The sequence below is a fragment of the Mastigoproctus giganteus genome, chromosome 12 (genome assembly GCF_048544385.1).
Source record: "Mastigoproctus giganteus isolate SK-2022 chromosome 12, ASM4854438v1, whole genome shotgun sequence".
NCBI lineage: Eukaryota > Metazoa > Arthropoda > Arachnida > Uropygi > Thelyphonidae > Mastigoproctus > Mastigoproctus giganteus.
The window spans coordinates 71321036-71347180 of NC_143586.1; the positions used below are offsets into that span (position 1 = coordinate 71321036).

General features: G+C 36.1%; 1 protein-coding gene across 1 annotated transcript in view; it reads left to right on the forward strand.

The window, feature by feature from the left end:
- The window catches only part of LOC150077181 (U5 small nuclear ribonucleoprotein 40 kDa protein-like), a 105632-nt gene that overhangs the window by 24265 nt on the left and 55222 nt on the right, over nt 1–26145 (forward strand). Inside the window, exon 3 of the mRNA XM_090386722.1 lies at nt 21149–21242. Within this exon, the coding sequence (XP_090242848.1) occupies nt 21149–21242 (94 nt within the window). The remainder of the gene's footprint in view (nt 1–21148; nt 21243–26145) is intronic.

The following is a 26145-nucleotide window of genomic DNA, read 5'->3' on the forward strand; positions in this document are numbered from 1 at the left end:
GTCCCAAATGTAATTCTCTTTTTTTGTTTGACTATAGTTTGGTTTGAAGCATGGATAGGGCCATTACAGAACTTGTAAAGTTAAATTGTTTTCAGATTCCATATTAATTGAAAAGCAAATATTTCTGGGAACTAAGTAAAATTTTAAAGTTAAACCAGAAGTGCCCAATTTTTTTTTTTTTTCTTTTTTGAACTTTACTGTTTTGCCAGATCATATCATGCCATGTGAGACTCGGATAATATTTCTGGTAGTGATTTGGGTTAATGTGTAACTTTTCTTTTTGTTGAATGCCAAATACTAAAGGATTATTTTGCTGTAAATTTGCTGTTTTTAGCCACAAATCATTAGTGTCTTAAAAAAGTTGTTTGCTTGCTTAATTTTCTGTAATCATGCAAATATGTGTGTGAAGTTGTTGAATAGATAGATGATTGCTTAGATGTTGCTTGGGTAGCACATTACATAGGTAATGAAATTAACTAAAAGAAAGAATAAAGCACTTCTACCTATGTGTGAACTGAACCTATTTATTTCCTGATTGTAATCAGACATTTTGTGGTAAATTCTTGCCACCTTTTCAGTGACTACAAAGACATCAAATAAAGAGAAATATAAGGGTGATTCCATATCAACTGGCCTAATTTTGAAGATGGTCCCTGCTCGACCATCTTCAATTTTGTTGAAACTTGGTGTAGATGTTTAAACAGGTTTCCAAAGAAGCTGTGCAAAAAGTCAGTTCAAAATATAGTATGCTTGAGGCACCAGCACCTTTTTTGTGGTGGTTTTGTGTTATGTGGAATAAATCACAAAAAATTTTCAAAGTTTTAAGTGTTACTGTTGCATGAGGGTGAGAGGTAGTGCTCTGAAACTTAGTATACCTAGCTCACTTTTGGCAGAGAATGCAAAACTTTTGGTGTCCAGGCTCAAAAACCTTCACATTTTTTACAATGAGCTCTAAAACTGGCACCAAAAATTTGTCGCGACAAATTTGAGCAAGACTTTTTGAAAGTAATAACTTTGAAATAAAAACCTTTGGTACCTTCTTCTTTGGGCTTTCCATTTAACATCTGCATAAATTCAGTCTAACTAAATATGAGCTCTTATACTTTTTTGCTGGCTGAGATATTTTCCTTCAAAGATGGACTCAAAATTTGAAAAGTCGAAATTTGACATATTTTTAGGGGCAAATATCTTAATGTGAGACACCTTCAATTCTCTCGTTTTTGCCACCATTGGAAAGAGCAGGTTTTAAGCAACAAGAATCATGGTTTTTCAGTTTTGTGTCTTGCTACTTAAGGCCTAAAAAATGGCCTTAAACATTTTATATTTTCCATATAATATTTGCATACTTATTTGATGGTGAAGTTTCACATCTCAATAAGGACAGAACTATTGCATTTACAAAAGTGAAATTTTCTGCAATTACTCTGCCCTTTGGTTTAAGAAGAAAGGATATATTGCCATTGCACAAAAAGATCTGTATTTTTTACATGGGGGTGCAAATGGCAAGAAAAAAAATTGCATGGATTTCTTTAGTGCAAGTTCCCAAGCCTGAAAAGTGGTCTTTATTCAGGATTCCAAGCATAAAGATGATGTTCTATTGGTTTCTAAGCTTGAAAGAAGTTATAACTGCAACAAAATTTATTTAAAAAAACAATACAATTTGAAATAAGCAAGTGAGTGTGAAGATATTGAATCACTGATTTGTAATGGACTGGAATTTTTCATTGATGGTTGATATTACTACATCAGGCAAGCTGTATTGTTGTCCCGTTGTTGTATTTGAAGTTGGAAGATTGGCAATAATTTGTTATTCAGGAATCCAGCAGACATCTTGTCTAGCAGACCAGTGAAATAAGTGAGTTGCTCCATGAGGATGCATGAAATTTACCAATAAATCATGTTCTTCAAATGAAATTTCACAAATATTTCCAATCCACCAATTATTGTCATAAATACAGGCAATGTATTGGCCAGATTGTAAATGAACAATTGGCACATATTGAATATTGGTTTCACTAGTCTGATCTACATGAGCTACAAATGATGATGGTGTGTCATTTGATACTCTGCAAACATGAATCTGTCTTGCATCAGTAGGAATGAAGTGATGATTTTTTCTTGTTCCAGCAATAGTATGACCGTCTATGAATCTTTTCTCTTGAAATGGCCTTACTTGCTCAATTTCCTCTTTAGAAACAAAACAGAATTTTATTCCAGTCACATGCTTGTCACAAAATTCAAACATGTTTCTTGGTGTCAGGATTTGGTTTTCAATTGGACGTTGGAGACTTGCACATGCTGTCAATCATTTTATTGTTCCACCAATTCCATCACATGGTGACTTTCCATGGCTAGTGCCAAAGAATTCCATTCAGCACTGATATCAAAATCCTTCTGATGATGACACAAGTTAATAAAATTCTTAAAATTCTTGTATTGAGCTGCAGAACCATCACTGAAGTAGTAAATGTGCCTGATTTCTGTCATGAAACTGTTCAAATATTCAATTAAGTTGGTTAGAGAAACATGCACTGCAATTGTGTCATGTCGAAGGCAGTCACTGATTATGCAGAAACTTATATTCTGAAGTTCAACATCCTTGTAATAAATGACAAATGGATGCAATGTAGCCTGGCTATTCTCCCAGTGGAACCCTTGAACAGCATCTTACACAACAAATGAATAATTTTTTGCAAAATCCATCAAGATGACCTATTCTCCTGTCTTTAGGCTTTCCTTTGTTGACTTCAAATGGTAGCTTTGATGTTTAGCAATGTAGTGATGACAGGAAAGGTTAAATATCTTTGTACTCAACTGTTCAATAAAATCTTATGTTGTTAATTGCTTTGTGTCCAGTGTATCTCTGTCAGTGTGTATCCCTTGCTTGAATTCAGTAATATCTTCTGGTTCATTGTTTTCAAAAATATTCTCTAGAACTTTTTAAATTCATCTATTCCTGGACATTTTTTACACCAATTAAGCAAACAATCTTTTGACTCCAAATCACAGACTATTTTACTAATGAGAACATTGTATTCACATTCAACAGGACTCGCTGCTAGCATTAACTTGACATTTTGATGGATTGTGCATACACTTGCAGAATGTATTCCTGGTGCACCAACTGTGACACACCACTTGGGTTGAAGTTCACAAAATTTAGAAAATCCAATGTCAGATCCATTTCTATCTCGATGAGTTATAAACATTTCCTTCAAGTTGCTGAGTAGTATTCGCTTTTGCATTTGCATTTTTATTCCATCTGCATTTCTAATGGAAATGTAATCTTTCTTTCCAGGGCATATCCAACCAAATTTATCATCCTCAAAAAATTCCATCACCTTTTGCTTTACTTGCTCAGAAAGCCTTTTTCCTTGCTTTTTTTCAGGTATGGCCATGATTCCTTCTTCTGCTTTAAGTTTTCTAGCTTTCTTGACCATTCTTTCTGAGACACTAAAGTCTTCCATCGTTTTCTTTATGGACCAACTAACTGGAGCTAGTGTTAATATCTGAAGTGTTTCTGAATGTCTTGATACCAGCAACTTTTCTTTCAATTCTTTCATCAGCTCATTGTAATCTAAGCAGTTTCCACATGGATGACTTGCACTTGGCTCCATGATGTCATTTGGATCCAAGCCACCAATAGATGTAATTTTACTGGCAATTACATCTTGTACTTGATTTGTCTTCCTTTTGGCATAGCCTTGTGAGTCTCTCTTAGCCATTTGCTGAAGTTTCAGAGGAGAAATACCAATAGCCATCAAACTTGTGTTCAAGCTTTCAGTCACATGCATTTAGTCATCATGGTCTGATCCAAATGAAGTTGATGATCCTGTTGCTGCTTTTCGTCATGATAGGCACAGTTTCTGGCCTGGTTTTGTCTACCTTTGTTAGGTCTTTCAGGTAGTCTGCCATTGACAAATCAATCGGTTGTAAACTTTTTTTTTTTGCCTTATGATTTTTCTTCTGGAAAGGATTGCAACATGAACACTGCAAAAATTAAAATTTTGTCAAAAGCAAAGCTTCATGATGTAGACAAATTGTCTTCTTCGCCCAGTTTTAATCCACAACATAGACCTATCAGCTGTTGCTCTTCAAATTCAAATTCTTTAAATAATTTTAACCCAGTTTTGCGTGTATAGGATAGCACATGACATTTAGAATTATCCATATGACTGATGGTGCATGAGTCCAGCTTATCTCCAGCAAAATCTTCTGATTCCATGGCTTTCATGCTGACTAATAAGTGGACGTTTCTGCAAGCAATGAAAACTTAATTAACTTTATTACAGTCAAACAATAAAAAATAGAGGAACAAAATAAACAAACTGTTCAAGATAAAACACATTAATAACAGCATGGTTCAAATATCAGATATTTATACTTTTCTTGTATGATTCTAGAATACTTTATATTCTTGGGTATTCTTCTAGAATATTCCAGAATTATAGAATTTATTCTATTTCTAGATTATTCTAAATATTGGGCAGGATTAAGGAAGTCTTCTGCAACAAAAAAGATCTCACAAAATAACAATACTGCACATAAAACTACTTGATGTTTAGGCTTAATTTTAAGGCCCTAAGTGCAAAGACACAAAACAGATAAACCATGATCCTTGTAGCTGAAACTCTGCTCTTTCCAGTGGTAGCAAAAATGAGAGAATTGAAGGTGTAACACATTAAGATACTTGCCCCTTAAGATAGGTCAAATTTGACTTTCAAATTTTGAAGGAAAATATCTCAGCCAGAAAACAAGTATAAGAGCTGATATTTAGTTAGGCTGAATTCGTGCAGTTGGTAAGTGGAATGTCCAAAGAAGAAGGTACCAAAGGTTTTTATTTCAAAGTTATTACTTTCAAAAAAGTCCTGCTTAAATTTGTTGTGACAAATTTTTGGTGCCAGTTTTAGAGCTCATTATAAAAAAAATGTGAAGGTTTTTGAGCCTGGACACCAAACGTTTTGCATTCTCTGCCAAAAGTGAGCTAGGTATACTAAGTTTCAGAGCACTACCTCTCACCCTTGTGCAACAGTAACACTTAAAAACTTTGAAATTTTTTTGTGATTTATTCCACATAACACAAGTGACCTCCACAAAAAAGGTGCTGGTGCCTCAAGCATACTATATTTTGAACTGAAATTTTGCACAGCTTCATTTGAAACCTGTTTAAACATCCACACCAAGTTTCAACAAAATTGAAGATGGTCGAGCAGGACCCCTAGGCCACTTGACATGGAATGACCCATAATTAAATTATTATGTTAGGTACATAAAGCTAAAATTAAAATAAACATTCAATTGTGAATGTTTCTTTTAGAAATATAGAAATAGAATGTTTCTTGTAGAAATGCTTTATTACTTCTACAATTGATTTATGAAAACTCTACAAATGCCTGTTGAAGACATTTTAGAAATGTTAGACTTTTAGAAATATTTTGCTGCATATTTGAGGCATTGGAGTTTACCTTTAAGTGCATAATACAAGTTTAAACAGTTTGTATTTTGCCCTGAAAAGTAAATTAATTATAAGGATAAATAAAGGGTGAAAAAAATTTTATGAAATTTATATGTAGTGTTACACATACTAAGATAGATATGTGATAAGGTTGATTATCTGAAACATAATGGCCATACAACTTTTATAAAATTTCTCACTTGATTCTTAACTCATAACCAGACACACTAGTGATTTTCTTTTCCCTCATATATGCAATTGTTTAATGGGATAAAAAGACTCCATTTATAACCTTATAAATCTGCAAGAAATAATTCAGAATTGCTCACTTTTTGATGCAACCTATATTTTCAATCTTTCTGAACACAACTGTGAAAATTCCATTTTTAAAACATATTTTTTAAAATTATTTTTTGCAAATAACACACCTCTGTTGCACTTTAGACATCTTTTTCATCCTCTTTTATTCAGTTATTATCTTTGACTGACAGAGAGTGAAATGCCAGAAAAACCTGTGCACTTCAGCAGTTGGAAGCTAGCCAGACTCTTCTATGCTTTGTTTTTTTTCCCTTTTATTTATTTATGTATAATTGTCACTCACCAAACAGTAGAATCTGCACCATATTCTTCCATGATGCAAAGCCAGAGAGCATAATTATTTGGTACATTGCCATAAAGACTAATAAAGCATCCTCCAATAATTGTGCACAAGAGGTGTGTGCTAATTTTAAATTCATATTTTTCAGCACGTGCATATAATTATCGAGAATAGGCTTAACTGGGAGTTATGTTATAGACAAGGTGACGATAATGAGTATAATGAACATCTTTACAGACAAATGGTGGGCCAGCAAATCTGAATGTTTTATTATGGGAGACTTTAATCTTCCGTGGAACTTGTAAGGATGATCACTCACCTAGTATCAGGGCATTTCTGGATTTGTGGAATGGCTGCTTTATATCAGTATGCTGAGGTGCCTTAAGAGAAAGCAATATTCTTGATCTTTATCATCAGAATGGATTCATCAGATATAAGAACTTTCAAATAAATGAACAGATGGTAGGTAGTGATCACAGTGTGTTAATGTAGAATCTTTTTAAAGAAATAACTACTATTGAAGCAAAGGGAAGGGCTTTTTTTCATCACTAGTGGGAAGTGCAATTACAATTACCTTAGACATATTTTAAGTTTTTAGCATTAGCAGAGGCATATGATCCAAGAAAGCAAGCTTTTACAGCATCAGCCAAAAAAAAAAAAAAAAAAAACCCTTCCCATTTCACTCATCCATTTGCTCCAAAAGTTTGTCCACTTCCTTAAATTTATTTAAGCTATCAACTTCCACAATGACAGATGGAACTTTGGTCCAGCAATCAACTGCCTGCTGGCTAAAGGCAAATTTCCGCACATCTATTCTATAACTGTCTTTCCTCAATTTGAATTTATGCCCCCTCAGGTAATCTGAGCAAGTGGAAGAATCCCATCAGATTGAGCCTGCTCAACCCATTCAAGGCTTTATACACCTCAATCAGATCACCTTGCAGGTGCCTTGTTCCCAGATGCTGCAATTTGCAGAACTTAAGCCTTTCTTGGTAAGATCACCCCTTTGTTCTCCTCACTAGTCTTGTTTCCATTCTCTGTACTCATTATAGCAACTCTACATCCTTCCTAAAATGAGGCCTCCAGATCTGTATGCTGTACTCAAGGGGCGTCTCCATAGCCAGGAAGGAGCAGCAGTGCGTAGTACACGCTTCTTGATTAGACCGGGGTTTGAGCCCGTAGTAGTAGTAGTAGTGGCACTTGATGCAAGAAAGCAAGTGTAGGAGCTTATGCAGCATCAGCCAAAAAAAAAAAAAAAAAAATCACACCATACCCTCCAATTGCCTGTCCAGTTCCTCCTTAAATTTATTTAACCTATCAACTTCCACAACGACAGATGGAAGTTTGTTCCAGCAATTAACCACCCGCTGGCTAAAGGCAAATTTCCGCACATCTATTCTACATCTATCCTTTCTTAATTTGAACTTATGTCCCCGTAGGTTCGTATTCTGAACAAGTGGGAGGATCCCATCAGAATTCAGCGTGCTCAACCCATTCAAGGCCTTATAGACCTCAATCAGATCACCGCGCAGGTGCCTAGTCTCCAGCCACTGCAATTTGCAGAACTTAAGCCTCTCTTGGTAAGAGGATCCCTTCATTCCCCTCACCAATCGTGTTGCTCTTCTCTGTACACGCTCAAGCAAATCTACATCCTTTCTAAAATGAGGCCTCCAGACCTGTACGCAGTACTCAAGGCGTGGCCTGACCATTGCCTTATACAGAGGGACAATCACCTCCTTTTCCCTGCTAGCAAAATTCCTATATATCATTGACAAAACCCCATGACCTGCCCTAGCAGCCTGTCTACATTGCTCAGAAAACTTCATATCTGACTGCACAATTACTCCCAGGTCTTTTTCATTTTCTACCACCTTAAGTGTAGTACCACACAGTTGGTACGTTTCTCTGGGGTTACTTCTACCCATATGCAGTACTTTGCATTTGTCAAGGTTAAACTTCAGTTGCCACTTCTTAGCCCATCTGCCCAAATTATCTAGATCCTGTTGCAGTAGCACACTGCCATTACTGTCATTAACAACCCTGCCAACCTTCGTGTCATCTGCAAACTTCGACATTAAGCCTGATATACCTTCATCAATATCATTGATAAATATACAAAACAACAGTGGACCCAACACCGAACCCTGTGGGACTCCACTAATAACATTAGTCCACGAAGAGCAGCACCCATTGATTACCACCCTCTGTCTTCTCCCACTTAACCATCCTTTTATCCATTGTAGCAACTTACCCTTAATACCATTCTGCTCCAATTTGTACAGTAGTCTTCCATGCGCAACAGTGTCAAAAGCTTTCCTGAAATCCAAGTATATGATATCAAAATTATTTTTTGCATCCAGTTCCTTTGTGACCACATCATAATAACCAATCAAATTTGTCAGACAAGACTTTCCCTTAACAAACCCATGCTGTGTCTGAATTATTGCTGCAGTCTTGTCTAGATGATCCTGCAATGCATCTTTAACCAGTGACTCCATTATTTTACCTGGAACAGAAGTTAAACTAACTGGTCTGTAATTATTCGTGTCACCCTTCGAACCTCCTTTGTGAATTGGGGATACATTTGCACATCTCCAGTCCGTGGGAACCTCCCCTGAATCCAAGGATGCTCTCATAATTATGGCTAAGGGTTTGCTTAGTTGCTTTGCCGCCTCCTTTAATATAACTGGATAGATCCAATCCGCCCCAGGTGCCTTTCTTATGTTTAACTTCAACAATTTCTCCTCCACTTTGCTCTCAGTTATTACAAAATCATTAAGCACACTGCTACAATTTGATAACCTTCTTCCATTTTCAAACTGTAATGATTCCTCATGTGTGAATGTAGATGCAAAATACTCATTCAGTTTGTTTGCTATCTGAGCAGGATCATCAACAGTCGAACCATCGATGTCAAGTGGACCAATCATATTCAGCCCCTTCCTTTTAGAGTTTATATAAGTAAAGAAATCCTTGCTGTTTTTCTTAGCATCTTTTGCCAAAGATTTCTCGTATTCCGCCTTTGCCTGCCGAACCTCCTTTGTGACCTGATTACAGACTAGCTTATATCTGCTACAGGCTTCTGCGTCGCCTGATAATTTATATGCATCCCATGCATTTTTCTTCTCTGTCACGAGTCTCATTAGTTCATTTGATAACCATTTAGGCCTAAACCTTGAACAATATTTCTTCATCGGTATGAAAAGTCTAGTAGCTTCCACGATTAATTCCTTGAATGCTTCCCACTTAGAATTTACTGTTTGTAACATCGTCAGTCGATCCCACTGTACAGAATTTAAAAACTGTCTGAGACCACTGTACTCCCCTTTACGGAAGCAAAAACCCTTTCCTTTACCCCTGACGGTAGTTACCTCTTTGAGTAAATCCCACTTCAGCACACTGTGATCACTGCCACCTAGTGGTTCCTTTATCTGCAAATTCTTAATACACGAATGATCACTGCTGATAACCAGATCAAGAGTATTACTTTCTCTGGTTGCCTCTCGAACATGCTGCTGCAGAAAACAATCATCCAATAAATCCACAAAAGTCTGACTAGTGTGTGAGTGACCAACCCACAAGTTCCAGTCAATATCTGGGAAGTTAAAATCCCCCATTATAAGACATTCTGATTTACTGGCCCACTCTATTTCTCTGTACAACTGTTAATTGTACTCATTCGAGTCATTAGGCCTATAACACACTCCTACTCTTATTTTTGCTTTCACAGTGCTTATGTCACACCAAACTGACTCAACAGCGCACCGTTCATCTATATCAACTGGATGCACTTCTTTTGATTTTATGTTTTTCTTAATTAACAGCATAACACCTCCTCCCTTTCTGTCCTGTCTATCCTTTCTGTACACATTGTACTCCCCAAATTCCAGTTCTGCATTCCTTATATCTTTGTGACACCACGTCTCTGCTATCCCAACAATATCCGCCTTTGATGTCTTGACCAACACTTCAAATTCATCAAATTTATTTACTATACTTCTAGCATTGGTATACATGCAAGCATACATGCTCCTATGCCTATTCCTTGTTACCCTAACACATCCCATATACCCAACTATTCCAGGATGACTGCCATCCGTCCCTGAAACCCCCAACACCCCTCGCTCCAGGTCGCTTCTTATTCTAATAGAAGTTGTGCAAGAATCACCTTCACCTCTGCCTGCGGTTACTGTTAAACTATTAGTCTTTGTATCCCCCAAGCTAGCTGTTTTCCGACCCACCTAACACTGCCTCGATAGCATCAGCAAATATTCTTGCACCCTTTCTATTTAAGTGTATCCCATCCCTGTAGAAGCAATCTCTCCTGTTAACAAGTACAGTCCAGGCTGAAAAAAATTCTACCCCTTGAGCCTTGCACAATCTTTCCCGGGCCGAATTGATCGACAAGGCTCTCATATACTCCCTCCTATCGTGTCTGGGCAGAATTGCAGACACTTTCAAATTCAACCCTAATTCTCGGCTTTTTTTCAACAGTGACCTGTACTTGTTGAGTAATTCTGCCGGTCTCCTACTCTTAATATCATTAGTGCCAACGTGTACAACTATATCACCTTTTGTGCCCTTGAAAGATGATATCCGCTCTACAACGTCATCAACCTTTGCCCCTGGCAGACATACCCTGGTCCTGTTCCACCTATCCTTTTTACTTAGCATGTTCCCCGTTTCCCTGACAATAGAGTCACCAACAACTAATAGTTCCTGTGGGACCAGCGCATTCTGCCTTGGGGGTTGCCGCTGTGTTGCGTGATGACCAAGTGCAAGCTCTGGCGTTGATGTGGGCAGCTGAGAGCTTGATGGGCACCTCAATTTATTTCCTTCGAGGGCATCCACCCTGTCCTTCAAACTCTCATATAGGCCCATAACAACGCTGAGTTGTCGCCTGATTTCCTTACACTCCTTACATCGCGCACACACAAAGACATCCCCCATGGCAATATCATGTTCCGTTCCAGAGAGTTCGGCAAACATTTCACAAGTTGCACATTTTTTTAGGCTGTGACGCGTTGGAGAATCGCCCCCCTCAGTTCTCCCCCGAGTCACAACACTCCTGCCACTTTGTGCCCGTTGCTTTGCTGCTCTAGTTCGGGGCATGGTAGTTTAAATTAATAAAATCAATAAATTAAATGTCAGTAGTATTTGAATAGAAACTATGAAATAGAAACAGTGAAGCGTATTACTATATAATTATGCGTTAGAGCTACCTCAATTAAAAAATTTGAATTCCCTACAAAAACTTTGAATTCCCTATATACAAAAACAATGGCTACAAAAATCGAACAAAAATAATGGTTTTACCTATCGTAAGTAAAATCCACAAAAACTCTTTATCTAAATTAAAATAAAAAATAACCAGCGTAACTATAACTATATGACTACGTATTAAGTACAATATAAAACAACAATCATGTAAATAAAAGGCAAACACTTATCGTTTTTGCGGAGCCTGTAACTGTCAGCTGTAACTTTTAAATAGAGTCCGTCACCACCAAATACGGAGGATGCGGAAAGGTCAGGGAATGACCACCGCATATCCCGGAGCAATATGGCCTTAGTTGCTAATGCTCCTAAAAACCAAATAACAAATAGCAGTACTCAAGGCATGGCCTGACCATTGCCTTATACAAAGGGATAATCACCTCCTTTTCCCTACTAGCAAAATTACTCTATATCATTGACAAGACTTCATGACCTGCTGTGGCAACCTGTCTGCACTGCTCAGAAAGCTTCATATCTGACTGCACAATTATCCTAGGTCTTCTTTATTCACTACCCTGAGTGTAGTACCACCCAGTTGGTGCTTTTCTCTCGGGTTACTGCTACCCATATGCAGTACTTTGCATTTGTCAAAGTTAAACGTCAGTTGCCACTTCTCAGCCCTTCTGCTCAACTTTTCTAGATCCTGTTGTAGTAGCATAATGTCATTAACAACCCTGCCAACCTTTGTATCATATGCAAACATCAACACTAAGCCTGATATACCTTCATCAATATCATTGATAAATATACAAAACAACAATGGGCCCAATACCGAACCCTGGGGGGACTCCACTAATAACATTAGGCCACGAAGAGCAGTGTCCATTGATTACCACTCTCTGTCTTCTCCCACTCAACCATCCTTTTCTTCATTGTGAATAATCCAATGTAAGTTTTATAGAATCAAATGGTAATTTAATAAATGCAGATGTGCAATGGGAAGTTATTATGGAAGCTATTAATTTTTTATACCAGCAAATTTATTACAAGGTATTGTTATACCTTGCAATTTATTACAGGTTATAGAACCAAAATGAATATCGAAAGAATAGCAGAAAAGAAGAAAGAAGTATGGGATGATTATCAGGGGACTGAATCCTACAGTTAGTATAAATTGGTTTGTAATACATTGTACATTCAAGAAGAATGATTGTCAAGGAATTAGGCATGCTAAGGTAGACTATTAATTGTCCTTAGGTTATAAGAAACAGTAACAACAAATTCTTTGCTTATGTTATCAGTAAAAGGAGAGCAACCATATTGATCCATTTGATATTTATAGCGAGAATATCAATTATTTTGAACTGGCTGCCAATAAGCTAAATAAATATTTTGCATTCACATATGAGGGTAGTTTTGAAGTTGAAGATACCAGTGGTCTAGCTAATACTAATCAAATGATTTTGTGATAACTAGAAAGGGACTGGAAGCAAATTTATTACAAATTGAAAGTGAACAAGTTGCTGGGAGCTGACGAAAACTATCCAGTTATATTGAAAGAAATTATTTTATCTGCCTTAGATTCAGGTGATATTGCTATAGACTGAAGATGTGCAAATGCCACAAAAGATGGAATTTGACCTTTGTGCCAGAGAAGATTATGGAGAGTTGGATAAGGATGTAATACAAGTTGTCTGACAGGAATTGCAGAATAGCTTTCTTAAGGGGAGTCATGTCTGACTAATCTAATTACCTAATGTGAGGTTGTCACTAAAGAACCAGGTGTATAAAAAATTTTGACATCAGTTACTTTGATTTCTGTAAAGCTTTTGGTATAGTCTCGCATAATCAACCAGGATGTAAATTGGAGCACTGTGCATTAGGGACAAGTTACTACTATAGATGAAGGAATAGTTAATTTAGGAGACCGAAAGTAGTTATTAAAGACCACTGCTCTTCATGGACTAATGTTGAGTGGGATCATATTTTTTATAATATTTATTTATATAGCTATTTCAAGTTTAATGTCTAAATTTACTGGTGATATAAAGGTTGACAGGGCGGTTAATGATAGTAATGATGTATGATTCTTCAGCAAGACCTAGATAAATTATTTGAATGGTTTTAGAAATGGCAGGAGGTATAACAGAGAAAAACATTATACCTCACCTACTTTAGTAATCTGTTATTCATTAATTATGAGATGGGATACATTTGAACAACAGTGGTGCAAGGGTTTTCCCAGTAGTTGGAGTGCAATATAAGTGTATTTATCTGATGGTATGAGTCAAATCAAGAATTGCATCTCAAAGGTTCTTGTTTGTTGATGCAACAGCCAATATTGGCAAGATGTACTGAGGTTAGTGACATTTCAAATGAGCAGGAAGCTAATGCTCGAGAAACAAGCTTAAATAACTTCAAGGGTTATGTCAGGATAGTAAACTATATGAGTATGCCTAGTCTTAACTGTGTTTACAGTAATGTAAAACGTGTTGTCAATAAAGTGAGTGAATTCAAACTCCTGGTTAAGACAACTAATGCTGACATGAAGTGCTAACGGAAATGCGTTGCCACCCAGAAATAGGGGATGCTGAGTTTCACTATGGTATGTACAATGTATTTAGGAAGGTAGAAGGGACTATGGGATCATGCTTCTTATCAGTAGCAGCCTGAGCATGACAAAAGCTTTACAGGATTCAGTAGTTATGCATGCTAGTCTAGAATTGTGGTGAGCAAGTTGGAAGCAAGGATATAATGAAAGTGGCAGTAGAAGCTGTCATCAGAAGATTGTGGCAGCTTCTACTTGCAAATGGAATGAACTAGCAAGTATGAGTATCTTGTTATAGGTGATTTCAGTTTGCCCTTAATTGATTGGAGCAAATGAGAGGAAAAATTGCCATGGGGAACAAAATTTTTAAATCATCTAGATCACTGTTATTTGTATCAGCATGTTAAAGAAAGTACTAGGGGCAAGAATATTCTAAACCTAATCATCACCCATGAACCAGATGACATCATAGGAGTAACATTACAGGAACTATTAGTAAGGAGTGATTACAGAGTTCTAAGTTGGATGATGAGGAGAGATCTCTCCTCAAAGAAAACTTGAATGTGTATATACTGTTATGAAAGTACAGTATGGAAGGATTATTTCCATTATTTTGTCCACCCCTATAGGTGATCATTCTATTATATAAAGCAGTGGTTAGGACACATCTTGAGGAAAGATGTGGGCCTTTTGTAGAGATGGATAAATAATGAACTAGCCAGTTTAATAGAGCAGAAAAGATAGCATGGAAAAGTTACAGAGCTGTAAAAAGTACTGAAGCTTATAACAGCTATACACTGATCTGTAAAGAAAAGGTTAGGCTGTTAAAGGAGATCATGAGAAATCATCTAAGAGAGCAGGGACAAGGAGTTTTTAACATATTTTAAGAGAAGAACAGATCAGATCAAAACCTTGTGTAATGGTGTGGGAAAGTCTTCCCAGCTGATGTTTCAGATGAATTGAACAGGTACTTTGCATCTATATTTACAGAAGAGAGATCCTTCATGGTTAGAAGAAATTGTGCAAGTGAAGCTGGAAATCATGAAATTAGTGAGATCTGAAATTTCAGAAGATTATTTATTAGAAAAACTTTTGGGCAAGTAAGGCTCCAGGGTTTGAATACTCAGTAGTATTTCAAGGGTGGGGGGGCTAGCAAGAAAGTGTATTTAACCATTAGGGTTAATTATGAGGGCATCACTGAACTCTGGAGAGATTCCTTTTGATTGGAGATGTGCTAATATTTAATCAACATATAAAAGCGGTTCTAAGTGAGAAGTGAATAACTACCAACTGGTTAATCTGACTTCACAGAGTTCTAAGCTGGATGATATTATTTACAGTACAATTTAATTACAGTAGTACAGGGTTATTTATATTTACACTGAAATGGGAATTCTGAATGAAATACAGAATGGTTTTGTAAAGGGAAAATCATGTTTAAATAAACTGCTTAACTATTTTGACAGAATTCCTCATCAGCTAGAGGTCCCCAAGGAATGGTACTGGGACAACTGCTGTTTTTAATTTTTCTAAATGGTATCAATGAGGGAATACAGGGTGTTGTGTCAAAATTTTCAGATTATGTCAAAATTTGCAGTGTAATTGATGATCAGTACTTCTTTATGATGACTTGGGTAGATTTCATGGATGATCAGAAAAGTGAGTTGTGTTTTAATGCAGCAGAATGCAAGATCTTTACACTTGGGGAATCACAACCACAACCTCAAAATAACTTATAATGTTTGGTGGGCTTGAATTTAAAATAGTAGAGGAAGAAAGGAATCTGGGAGTATACAGATGGATATGAAGTTCTCAGAGTAGTGTAAACGGGTGGATAGGAAAGCCTATGATTTTTCCTATTAATGAATTATCGAACAATAGACTGTAGAGATGGGGAGGTCATGGTCCCACTGTTTAAGTCACTTGTAAGACTGCACTTAGAATACTGTGACTATGTATGGAGACCTCACCTAAAAGAAGATATTGAGCTTCTTGAAAGGGTCTAAAGATGGACACAGTGTACCTATTGAGATTGGCAAAAGGGCATCCATCTGAGGAAAGCCTTCGGATATGTGGGTTACAGAACTTGGAAACTAGGCATCTTAGAGGAGACTTGATTGAAGTGTACAATGCTCTGAGAGGTGAAAGTAAAAATGAACAGAATTAAAAGTATTAGAAACAATTCCCAAACTAGGTGCCATAAATTAAAATTATGGGGAAAGAGGTTTAGACTGGATTGAAAGAAGCTTTCTTTTAGCCAGTGAGCTGTTAATTACTGTAATAAGTTTTCTCCATGGATCGTTGAGGCTTGACAGCTTGGGGAAATTAAAAGGCCAGCTGGATAGACATGTGCTTGAGGAGGGTGTCAGATAGAGTCCCTCCTCAAGCAGGTGTTTATAAAAATAACAACAGATTTATTTTATGTTATTATTTTTAATTAATTATTTATTATTTTTTTTGGCTGGTTCTGCAAAAAGCCAAGGGCTTCCTTGCACTACATGCCTAATTATAATATTAATCCAGGGATAATGTACCACTTTGATACCACCAAACTCAAGATAATTTCTCTCTGAAGCTCTCTGAACCATGTGGACAGGCTATAAAGACAGCCTATCCATGCTGTCAATTAAAAGACTGTGGTATTTGAGGCAAGTTACTAGTACTAGAGATAAAGGGATGGTTAAATGGTAGGGGGCATGCTTTCTACCACTTAACCATCCTTTTATCTCTAGCTGGTTTTATGTATTGGAGCATTATCGTCTTGAAACATGGGATTGTTTGTGTGATACAATGTTTGCATCATGGGATGAACCTAGCCATTCAGAATATCAAGGTAATCAGTGGCAGTAATTTGCCCATTTAGGGTGATCATAGGATCTAAAGAATACTAAGATATTGCTGCCCGAACCCTTTGATCCTCCTCCATGTTTGATGGTTAACACAAGACTCAATATATCCTTTGGCAATTGCCAAACTTAAATTCTCCCTGATGCTGGAAAAAGTGTGAATAATTCCTCTGAAAATATGACATTTCCAATCAAGTGTCCTGTTTCTGTACTCCTTGCACCAGGGTCGGCAACCTTTTTGAGTAAAGAGCCATTTTTGATCTAATTAAAAAAAAAAAAAAAAAGAGAGAGAATCCAAAGAGCCACACTTCAGCTCAAGCTTTGGGGGGGGGGGTTTAAGAAATGGAATAGAGTGGGAAGGTGTTTTATTAAAAATATATGTATTTTGAAATATTTATTAATAATATTTCTAATTAATGTGACGTTTGTTGCTGAACTTCTTGAGCGAGTCTCTCAACGTCAGGGAAGTATGCCGTAATTTTCATCTTTAAACATGCTGAGAGACTCGCATTGTTCAGACAGTTTCTTGATTTATTTTTAATATAGTTTATGTTCGCAAATATTTGCCTGCAGAAATTCGTCGAACCTAAAACTGAGAGAAGTCCAAACGCAAATATTTTTAAATTTATATACTTGTACGGTAAGCTACTTCACACATTGAACACAATTTGGTCTTGCTTTTTCAACTCATCTATTGCCATCCATTTGTGTATAATTGCTTTTGCCTCTGCAAATCTCAATTTCAGTTTTAAGGCAATGTCTTGCACACTATGTCCTTGATTTTTAAGTCCTCTAACTCCATTTCAAACTTTGCTTCATACGGGCTAAAAGTTAAAGAGCTGCAGGTTGCTGACCCTTGCCTTACACCATTGAATCACCATCAGTAACAAGTGACTTAGCAGTAGTGATTGCCATAAATTTCAGCTTTATAAAGTTTTCATTTTATTAAAGTTTTGGGCTACAATCCACAGATTCTTTCAGTCAGTTTCAATTTTTCTGTCACAATTCATCCTGTCAAGATTTTTATATATTTTTTTTCCCATACTTTTTTTTCAGGCTGTAGAACACATGGCCTGAAAATTTTGTTTGGTTAAAGATTGACTTTTGAAATAAACTTCTGTATGTCTGGAAGTTTATCTAAATTTAAAGAGTAATTGGACAAATAATTGAAAGAAATGGGTAAATTACTTTTTTTTTTTTAGTTTTTTTTTTTTTTTTTTTTTCTCTCTCTATTGCATAAGTTTGCCTGGCTGCATCATTTTGCAATACTAATACTTAGTGATAAAGAATTGTTATTTAACTTTTTTGTTTTCATTTGAATCACCCATGTATTTTTTAGTGTGTAAAATAAAACATTTCAATTTAAAAAAAAAAAATTGAGTATTATTTATGAGAAGATTTGGAAGTGTGTGGCTCACTTGATCCCATTCCTTGTAAAAACTGTATTCAGAGAGGTTATTTTGCATTTTTGGTCAATATATGTTAGAGTAGTGGCATGCAAACCATGGTCCATAACCTAAGAGGGTCTACAGACAAGTCAATTGGAATCCACACAAAGGTAGACTCTCTCTTTTTGTTATGTGTATCATGAATGAGTTACATAGCAAAAAGATAAAAGATAAAAACCTACCCCACAGAATCAGTGATTACCCATCACTCTGATTCTGTGGGGTAGGTTTTTAGAGACTGTTTTTCTTTGGCATTGCTGGAAGCCAAGTTATAAGCAGTTATTGAGCAAAATGCATACGGATGGGTGGATAAATTTTTTAATTCTATTTTTCTTTTTTGAACCTGAAAGGGCAACTTTTTAAGGTAGGTTAGAAATGTTTTTGTTTGTTGATCACTATGTTTGTTTTATCACTGAGACTGTAACTGTGTGGTCAGGTGTGAGGGTGATTAAATATATGCACTTTGAGTGACTGTGGTTCAAGCCTGTGCTAAATATGGTGCCATTTCTTATATTCTCTTTTTCAATCCTGTGAACTTTTGATTGTGTGGTTGTCCCAGAGTATTGCACAGGAATTATAATTGTATTTATCACCTTACTGCACTGAAAATGAAGAAATATTTTTGAAAACACTAGCAAAAGTACAAAAAACTTGTTGAGATTATCTTCTTTCATGTGCAGCTAGCGCTTTTGAAGGATGTGAAATTGTATAATAAATTAAAATGAAAATTATATAAACAAGGACTTTGGCTAATAAGGCCCCCATCCATCAGGAAACTTGGGGCCTCATTGAGTGAAAGAAACTCAAAGGATATGACTTCCAATACTTCCCATGAAGCTGGATGAGAAGCTGTGGTTGTGTGTGTTGGCAACTTCAATCACTAAGCACTTACCACACCATGAATGAAGCACCAAAGAAAGCAAGCCTTCATTGCTTTCTTTAGTGCTTCCTTCTTGATGTGGTAAGTTATTATTATTTTATTTTATTTTTGTTAAATACCCCTATTAGTACTGTCTTGAAGGAAACATCAGTCAGAATGATGTTGGAACAAGAGTAACTGTTCAGTCTGCACTTTTGTGTATGTTTGATGGTGTGGGGGGCATAGACAACAAAAAATCATCCATTAATAAATAAATAAATAAACAAACCTCTGATATAAACTGTGAAACCTGAGTATTGTTGAACATGCCTAGCAAAAAAATTGAACTGGAAATAATCTTTAGATTAAAAAGGGGAAAAAAATTAATACCACAAGTCCTTGCTGTTCATCACAGATACACTAAGAACCAAAGTAACAAAAAATGGGATGATCAACTCACGTATTGACTTGCATGAAAAATATGTTCCAAACATGAAAACATTGTATATTATTAATTTGAATAAGAAAACGAGTGTTCTGTCAAATAATATAACCTGTAAATAAATAAAAAGAAGTTACCAGTTTATTTCTTCAAGGATTCAGATATTAATGTCTCATTTTTATTTAAGAAAGAACTGAGTTTAGGTTTTATGATTTGCTTTTTATTTTCTTTGTAAAGTCCTTCGCAACAGAACATTGAATCTTCCATTTTTATTTCTCTGAGTATAAACCATGCTCCCTCTGAGGAGGGAGCATGGTTTCCACTGTGAGTTATTCCTGGTTTTTCAGTCCACACAACATGTAAAATTGGCCCACAGACACACACACACTTTGGACAGTCATAATATACGATGGCACAATGTAGTCAACGTCACTGATGCACTTAAAACCCTACAACAGCATCTTGCCACACAGCACTGCTATGTTCCATGTAATTTTCAGGGACAATTTCATAGCTTGATTTATCATATTAAAGATCTCCAGTGGCACTTTGCATGTTTTATCTGTTAGTCTCTTTACTGGCATCACTTGAAACCTTGTCTTTAATTCAGCATAATGAGATCACCATTGCTTAAAGACTCACCACAAGAATTCAGCACGTTTGCTGCCATCTATATTTGATGTAGTACATTCAATATGCTGTAATTTTTGGAATGTTTTGAAGTAACAACACTCTAAAAATTAGCAAATAATAGTTGAAAAGTGAAAGGCTGGAAATAATAGCTAAAAGTGAACACTTACTTTTTGGCTGAGCTGTAAATCAGAACAAAACTCAAAAGTTTATTCCATGTACATAAACTAACTTCAATGCAAGCAAAAACAAATAAAATTTTTTACCAAGCTTTAAACAAAAATGAAGTGCCAGAATTCAATTAGTGTTTCGATAGAATTGAGCGGTTAATTTCATGTGCCTTTACTTTTACACTATTTGTACGTTGATCAATATGCTTTACAGTATATCACTTGGACACTTTTTGAACACATGTAGTACCATGTGATGCTTATGCAAGGGTTGTGCATATGTTCATTGCATCAGATGCAGCAAACATTAACTACCCTTTCACCTTGTCATTAATAATTTCATAACATTTAATCTGATGAACTTAAAATCAGCCAGTTGAGAATTTGAGACCATTCAGGATGTGCATTAGAGCCATCATTAACTGTATTATAGAAATTAGTAAGTACTTTTGCAATTGAGGTTACTATAGCATTAGGGTTGCAGCTTATCAAGGAGTTATTGAAATGCTCTGATGGGCTTAGAAAACAAAATGGTCTTTGGAAGCAACATATGCTTTCACTATTACCTTTCATATATAGTTTAATTACACTTTGTGTATTTAGCACTACAACATTTAATGCTATATCTAGTTATTAGTTTACTAGATTGTTAGACTGCTAATGCAGTAGCAAGTTTATAGGTAGGGAGATTGATATAAGAAACTGTGTTCCAGACCCTCCACTTCCAACCAAGTTGCTTTTTAAACTCCACACTCTGAGATTGCTTACCAAGATAAAGTTTTATGAGTAAATTATCAAGAACTTTGAATTATATAATAAACTGTTGTGTTAATGAATTGAGTTGTTTTACTATATCTGAAATGTAATCAAGTGACAACTGATTACATTTCAGATATAATGAATAAAACAAAATTAAGTGCATTCTTTATTTTCAGTTTTTTGGAATACATATGGTGAGTGTGAAAATTTTGCCGTTCTGGTAGGACATACTGGGGTTGTATTGGATTTGAACTTCTCTACTGATGGCAGGTAAGAATTTCCTAAATGCTGTTATTTTTAATAAATATTTATAAATTTGAATTCTCTTAACATGAATACTTTTTATTAAATGGTATAATTCCAAGATAAGAAATAAGTATCTAAACAGATACTTACACACTCTTCTATGTTCTCTTCTTGGTTTTATGGGACATCAGGATCTCAGGCCGTATTGTGCCAGTCTGTTATGCCGTATTATATCAGTTATGCTTCTATTATTTATTATTAATCTTAAAAACTTTCCCGGGACTAAAGAAACACTGAAAATGTGATATCAATTGAACTTTTTCTTGTTACATAATGTCTAAACATCTGATAAAATACTTCCATTACATCTAGGAAATGTATGTAGTGTATTACATTTCAGGTGCATTGTTTTTTTTCTTAAATTAATTGAATTTTTTTTTTTATTTTTCTGTGATTAATTGAAGTGAAAAGTAAATATAGTTATCCTCTTATCAATTATAAAACCATAGTTTTATGTTCTTGAAACCTAGCCATTCAGTTTAATCACAACCATATAATTTTTTCCCTCTCCTTTTTTTTTTTTTTTTTTTTGGTAGTTGTTGGCGCATAGGCTTCTGTGGCCATAATGCACCTCCCAAGGTTTTTGCAGTACTTTGATCCAAGCCCGAGGCGGGAATCAAACCCGTGTCCTTTGGGTTGCCAGGCAAGCACTTTACCCACCCGGCTAGCCCGGTCGGGGTGCCTCCGTAGCCAGGTGGGAAGGAGCAGCAGTGCATAGCACACGCTTCTTGATTAGACCGGGGTTCGAGCCCGTCACCACCAAATATGTAGGATGCGGAAAGGTCAGGGAATGACCACCGCATATCCCGGAGCAATATGGCCTTAGTTGCTAATGCTCCTAAAAACCAAACAACAAACAAACAAACAAACAAACAGCCCGGTCGGCCCCTCTCCTCCCATATACTATTTTTAAGCACTCTCTCTCTCTCTCTCTCTCTCTCTCTCTCTCTCTCTCTCTCTCTCTCTCTCTCTCTATATATATATATATATATATATGTATATGTGTGTGTGTGTGTGTGTGTGTGTGTGTGTGTGTGTGTGTGTGTGTGTGTATAATCATCAAGAATAATACAATAGAGAAGTTATATGCTATAGGGGAAGAAAATTAAGAATTAGATTAAATAAGTTTAGATAAGACAGAGTTACAATAACGTGAATTATGGATCAGGGTCACTGCTATCGCAAAAGTACCCTACAGCCATAATGTATATATAAAATATTACTAGTATAAAATACATTAAGTAGATGTTTATGCATGGAAATGAACTAATGAAAATACGGTGTACCCTGGTAGCGATATATGTTGTGAACGAAGGTGGGAAGAAAGGAACCGGAAAAATAATTGTAATGATAGAAAAGTAATGCTACCTCCACCTAGGTCGTCTCTTCAAAAATATTCTTTTGGTTTACTTTTCTATCGTTACAGTTATTTTTCCGGTTCCTTTCTTCCCACCTTCGTTCACAACATATATCGCTACCAGGGTACACCGTATTTTCATTAGTTCATTTCCATGCATAAACATCTACTTAATGTATGTTATACTAGTAATATTATATATATATCTTCACAAGCAACACCACATTCATGAGTCTTACATAAACAATTTATGCAAAGCTTGCACAGCCTATCTAAAGCTAACAATACTGCATTTAATCTACGAATTTCTTTTTTTCCTGTATAATTTGTATGGAAAAGAGATAATAACTGCCTGATTTCTATTTATCTGATTTTAATGAAATTTGGGATGGCTCAACAAATCTTTCTATTTGAACGAAATATAAAAGTTCATGAAAATCCGTTCACTGGGAGTCGAGTTGTTATATGCTGATGAATGGACAGACAGATAGACATAGTGAAGACAATAGGCACTTAAGCATATATGCTAAAAAGCTACTTCTATAATTAGGTGCTGTGATCCGAAATACAATATTAATTTAAAACTAAGCCTTTCCATATTGTCAAAAGTTGCTTCCATATTTCTTCAACTGAAATACTGAAACTAAAATATTTATTATAAGATAAGATAAGATACAAAAATACAAACAAACAGGAGCTTTTGGGGCGGTGCCCCTTCCTCAGCTGGACGTTATATATACAAATATATGGAATATCAATATAAGACTGGGCATGATCATGTGTTAGACAGAGATAGGTGCATACATGAGGTGATTGAACGCTATATGGAATAGGACTATGAGTCACCGGGCAGAATCAGACACTTGGTGTTGAGAATGTAAGGCACTTATGCGAGACGTATGCCAGCGTTTGTTGTATTGTAAAACAGCCACCTCCATAACTGGGTGCATGCATACACCTCTGTTGTGGTTGAAAACACTACTATATTTGGCAATGTGTAATGCTTCAAGCCACACTGGCGATAGTTAAGTGAGTGATCAACGATCTCAACATCATGTCGGGGATCGAGGTTGTGTTGTTTAGACCGATAGTGTTCGGCAACGGAGGAGTGTTCAGTGTCAGTGGACTGGAGGACCCTTTTGTGTTCAGAGACTCAAGCTTGTAGCCTTCTAGCAGTTTCTCCCTCATAACTATTGCAACCAGAGCATGCAATTCGGTATACAGAACTGCTACGTAAAAGGGGGCGGGGATTGGTGTTTTCACCCTTGAGATAAATGATCATAATTTCCTACCAGGAAGTTGTAAATGCAACACCTTATACTGTAGGCGCGTAGGATTCTGGAAAGGCATTCTGAAACGCCCGGGTAGTAGGGGATGTAGGAAGTTGAGATCACTTCATTGTTACGAAGTGGATTAGGTTGTGCAACAAGCTCACGTGCTTGTAAATCGCACTTGTCTATAATATGAGCTGGATAGCTGCACCTTGAAAGATCAGCTCTTATATTCGAAATTTCCAATTGCGTGTCATCTATAAAGCTAGAGTGGGCCCAAGTGCGTGTAAGCAAGGCACATAGTTTGTAAACTGGCTTGCACACATGGGTTTTCCATAAACCAAAGTTCTTAAATGCGAGCCTGTGCATTGTACCAAAATATCCAGAAAGGAGAGGATGTTGTTTGCTTCTAGCTTGATGGTAAACTGGATGAAGGATGACAAGGAGTTGAGATGTTATGGCAGTTGGGTTTCTGATCCCAGGGCAATAATTGTGAAAATATCATCCACGTATCGGCACCAGAGGGTGATGGGGACAAGCAGGTGTGAAAATATACGGCTCTCCAGCTACTCCATAGCAATATTGGCTATGATCGAACTGATGGGGCTTCCATAGCTGTACCATGGATCTGGTGGAATAGAGTTGTCGAACGTGATCACGCTGCCAGTCAAGCAGAGGTTGAAGGCAGCACAAATATTATGGACTCTCAAAGATACACACACCGGGCATTCCTCTAAGGCCCATTTTAAAGAATTTCTGTTTGTGAGTCTCTTCTGCCTTGAACAACGAAAGGATAGACTCATAAATGCATCAAATTTTGTTCAGCTGGAACACAAGCAGTGTTAGGAAAATATGGATGACTGACATCTAATGTAAAAGAAATAGCTCTGAACTTTTAACTTCTCACCTAGTATAAGTCCACCATGAAGCTTTCACCTCAAAAGGCATTCCAAGTTATTTAAAAAACATTCTTAGTCAGACAGTAAAAATTGTTCACTTTGTGAATGCAAATGCTTTGACTCTTATGCGCATTGTTTATTTTTTGTTCTGAAATAGCCTGCATGCTGAGGTCAACTTGCTCTCCCATGATAAAACTTTAAAAGGACTTTTTGAACTTCATTTTAGAAGTTCAATATTTTTTTCAAAAGGAAAATAAATTAAAACAGATTGTTTCACAGATGCAGTTTGGCTATGCAGTTTCACCTGACTTATCCAGGATTTTCGGTCATCTCGATGAAATTAATTAAAAGATCCCATTTTGACACGATTTTCCTTGAATGATAAGATTAAAGTATAAATTACAAGACTTCAAATGATGAAAGATTATCAGGAAAACATTAATTCATGACAAATGCTTGGAAAAATCTTATAGTTGAAAATGATATAATGGTTAGCATAGAGGTTCGCAAACTTTCTCAGTTCACGGCACCTTTAGTGTCCCAGTAATTTTTTCACAGCACCCCTAGGCCAAAAGAAATACCTAACACAGTGGTTTTCGACCTTTTAATATATACCTATATAATAATTTTATTCTTTATATAGAAATACTAAATAAAGATCAGTTATAGATCACCACAAAATTAAAAAGATACGGTACAATGGATACCGTACACCTTTTTATAATGAAATAAATGTATAAATTAAAAAAAAAAATAAAAAATAAATAAAATAATAATAATAATAACTTTAAGTAACTTAAACCGAAATTACACAGCACCCCAAGAATGTTGTTGCGGCACCCCAGTTGAAAACCACTGGGTTAGCAGGTGAATAATAAAAGAAATAAAGGAACACTGATTAAGAATATCAAAAAATATTTTGAAGATAAATTGAATGGTGGACAAAAAAACTGCATCACTTGTGTTTTTGCAAATAATGTATTTTGCGCTGCGTTGTGGGTTGCAGAAATGTTCAAAATGCATTTTGTTAGAGGGGATATATATCTCTGTGAATGAAACCCAATAAAAAGACTCCACTTGATATATTTGAAATATCTTCCCAAAGGATAAAATGCGTAATTAATGGAAATATGAGAAATCACACAAATGGCAATCATGACAACCAAACATGCATTTTATTGCATTTACTTGAACAAACTGAAATGACAAGTTAACGTAATAGTATTATGTACTGTAAATCAGCAAAATAAGTCCTCAGTATTTTGTTGTTCCTCCTCGAGCTTCAATTACAGCCTTGCAACAGTCTGGTGTAGAGTTAATCAACTTCTGGATATATGGTT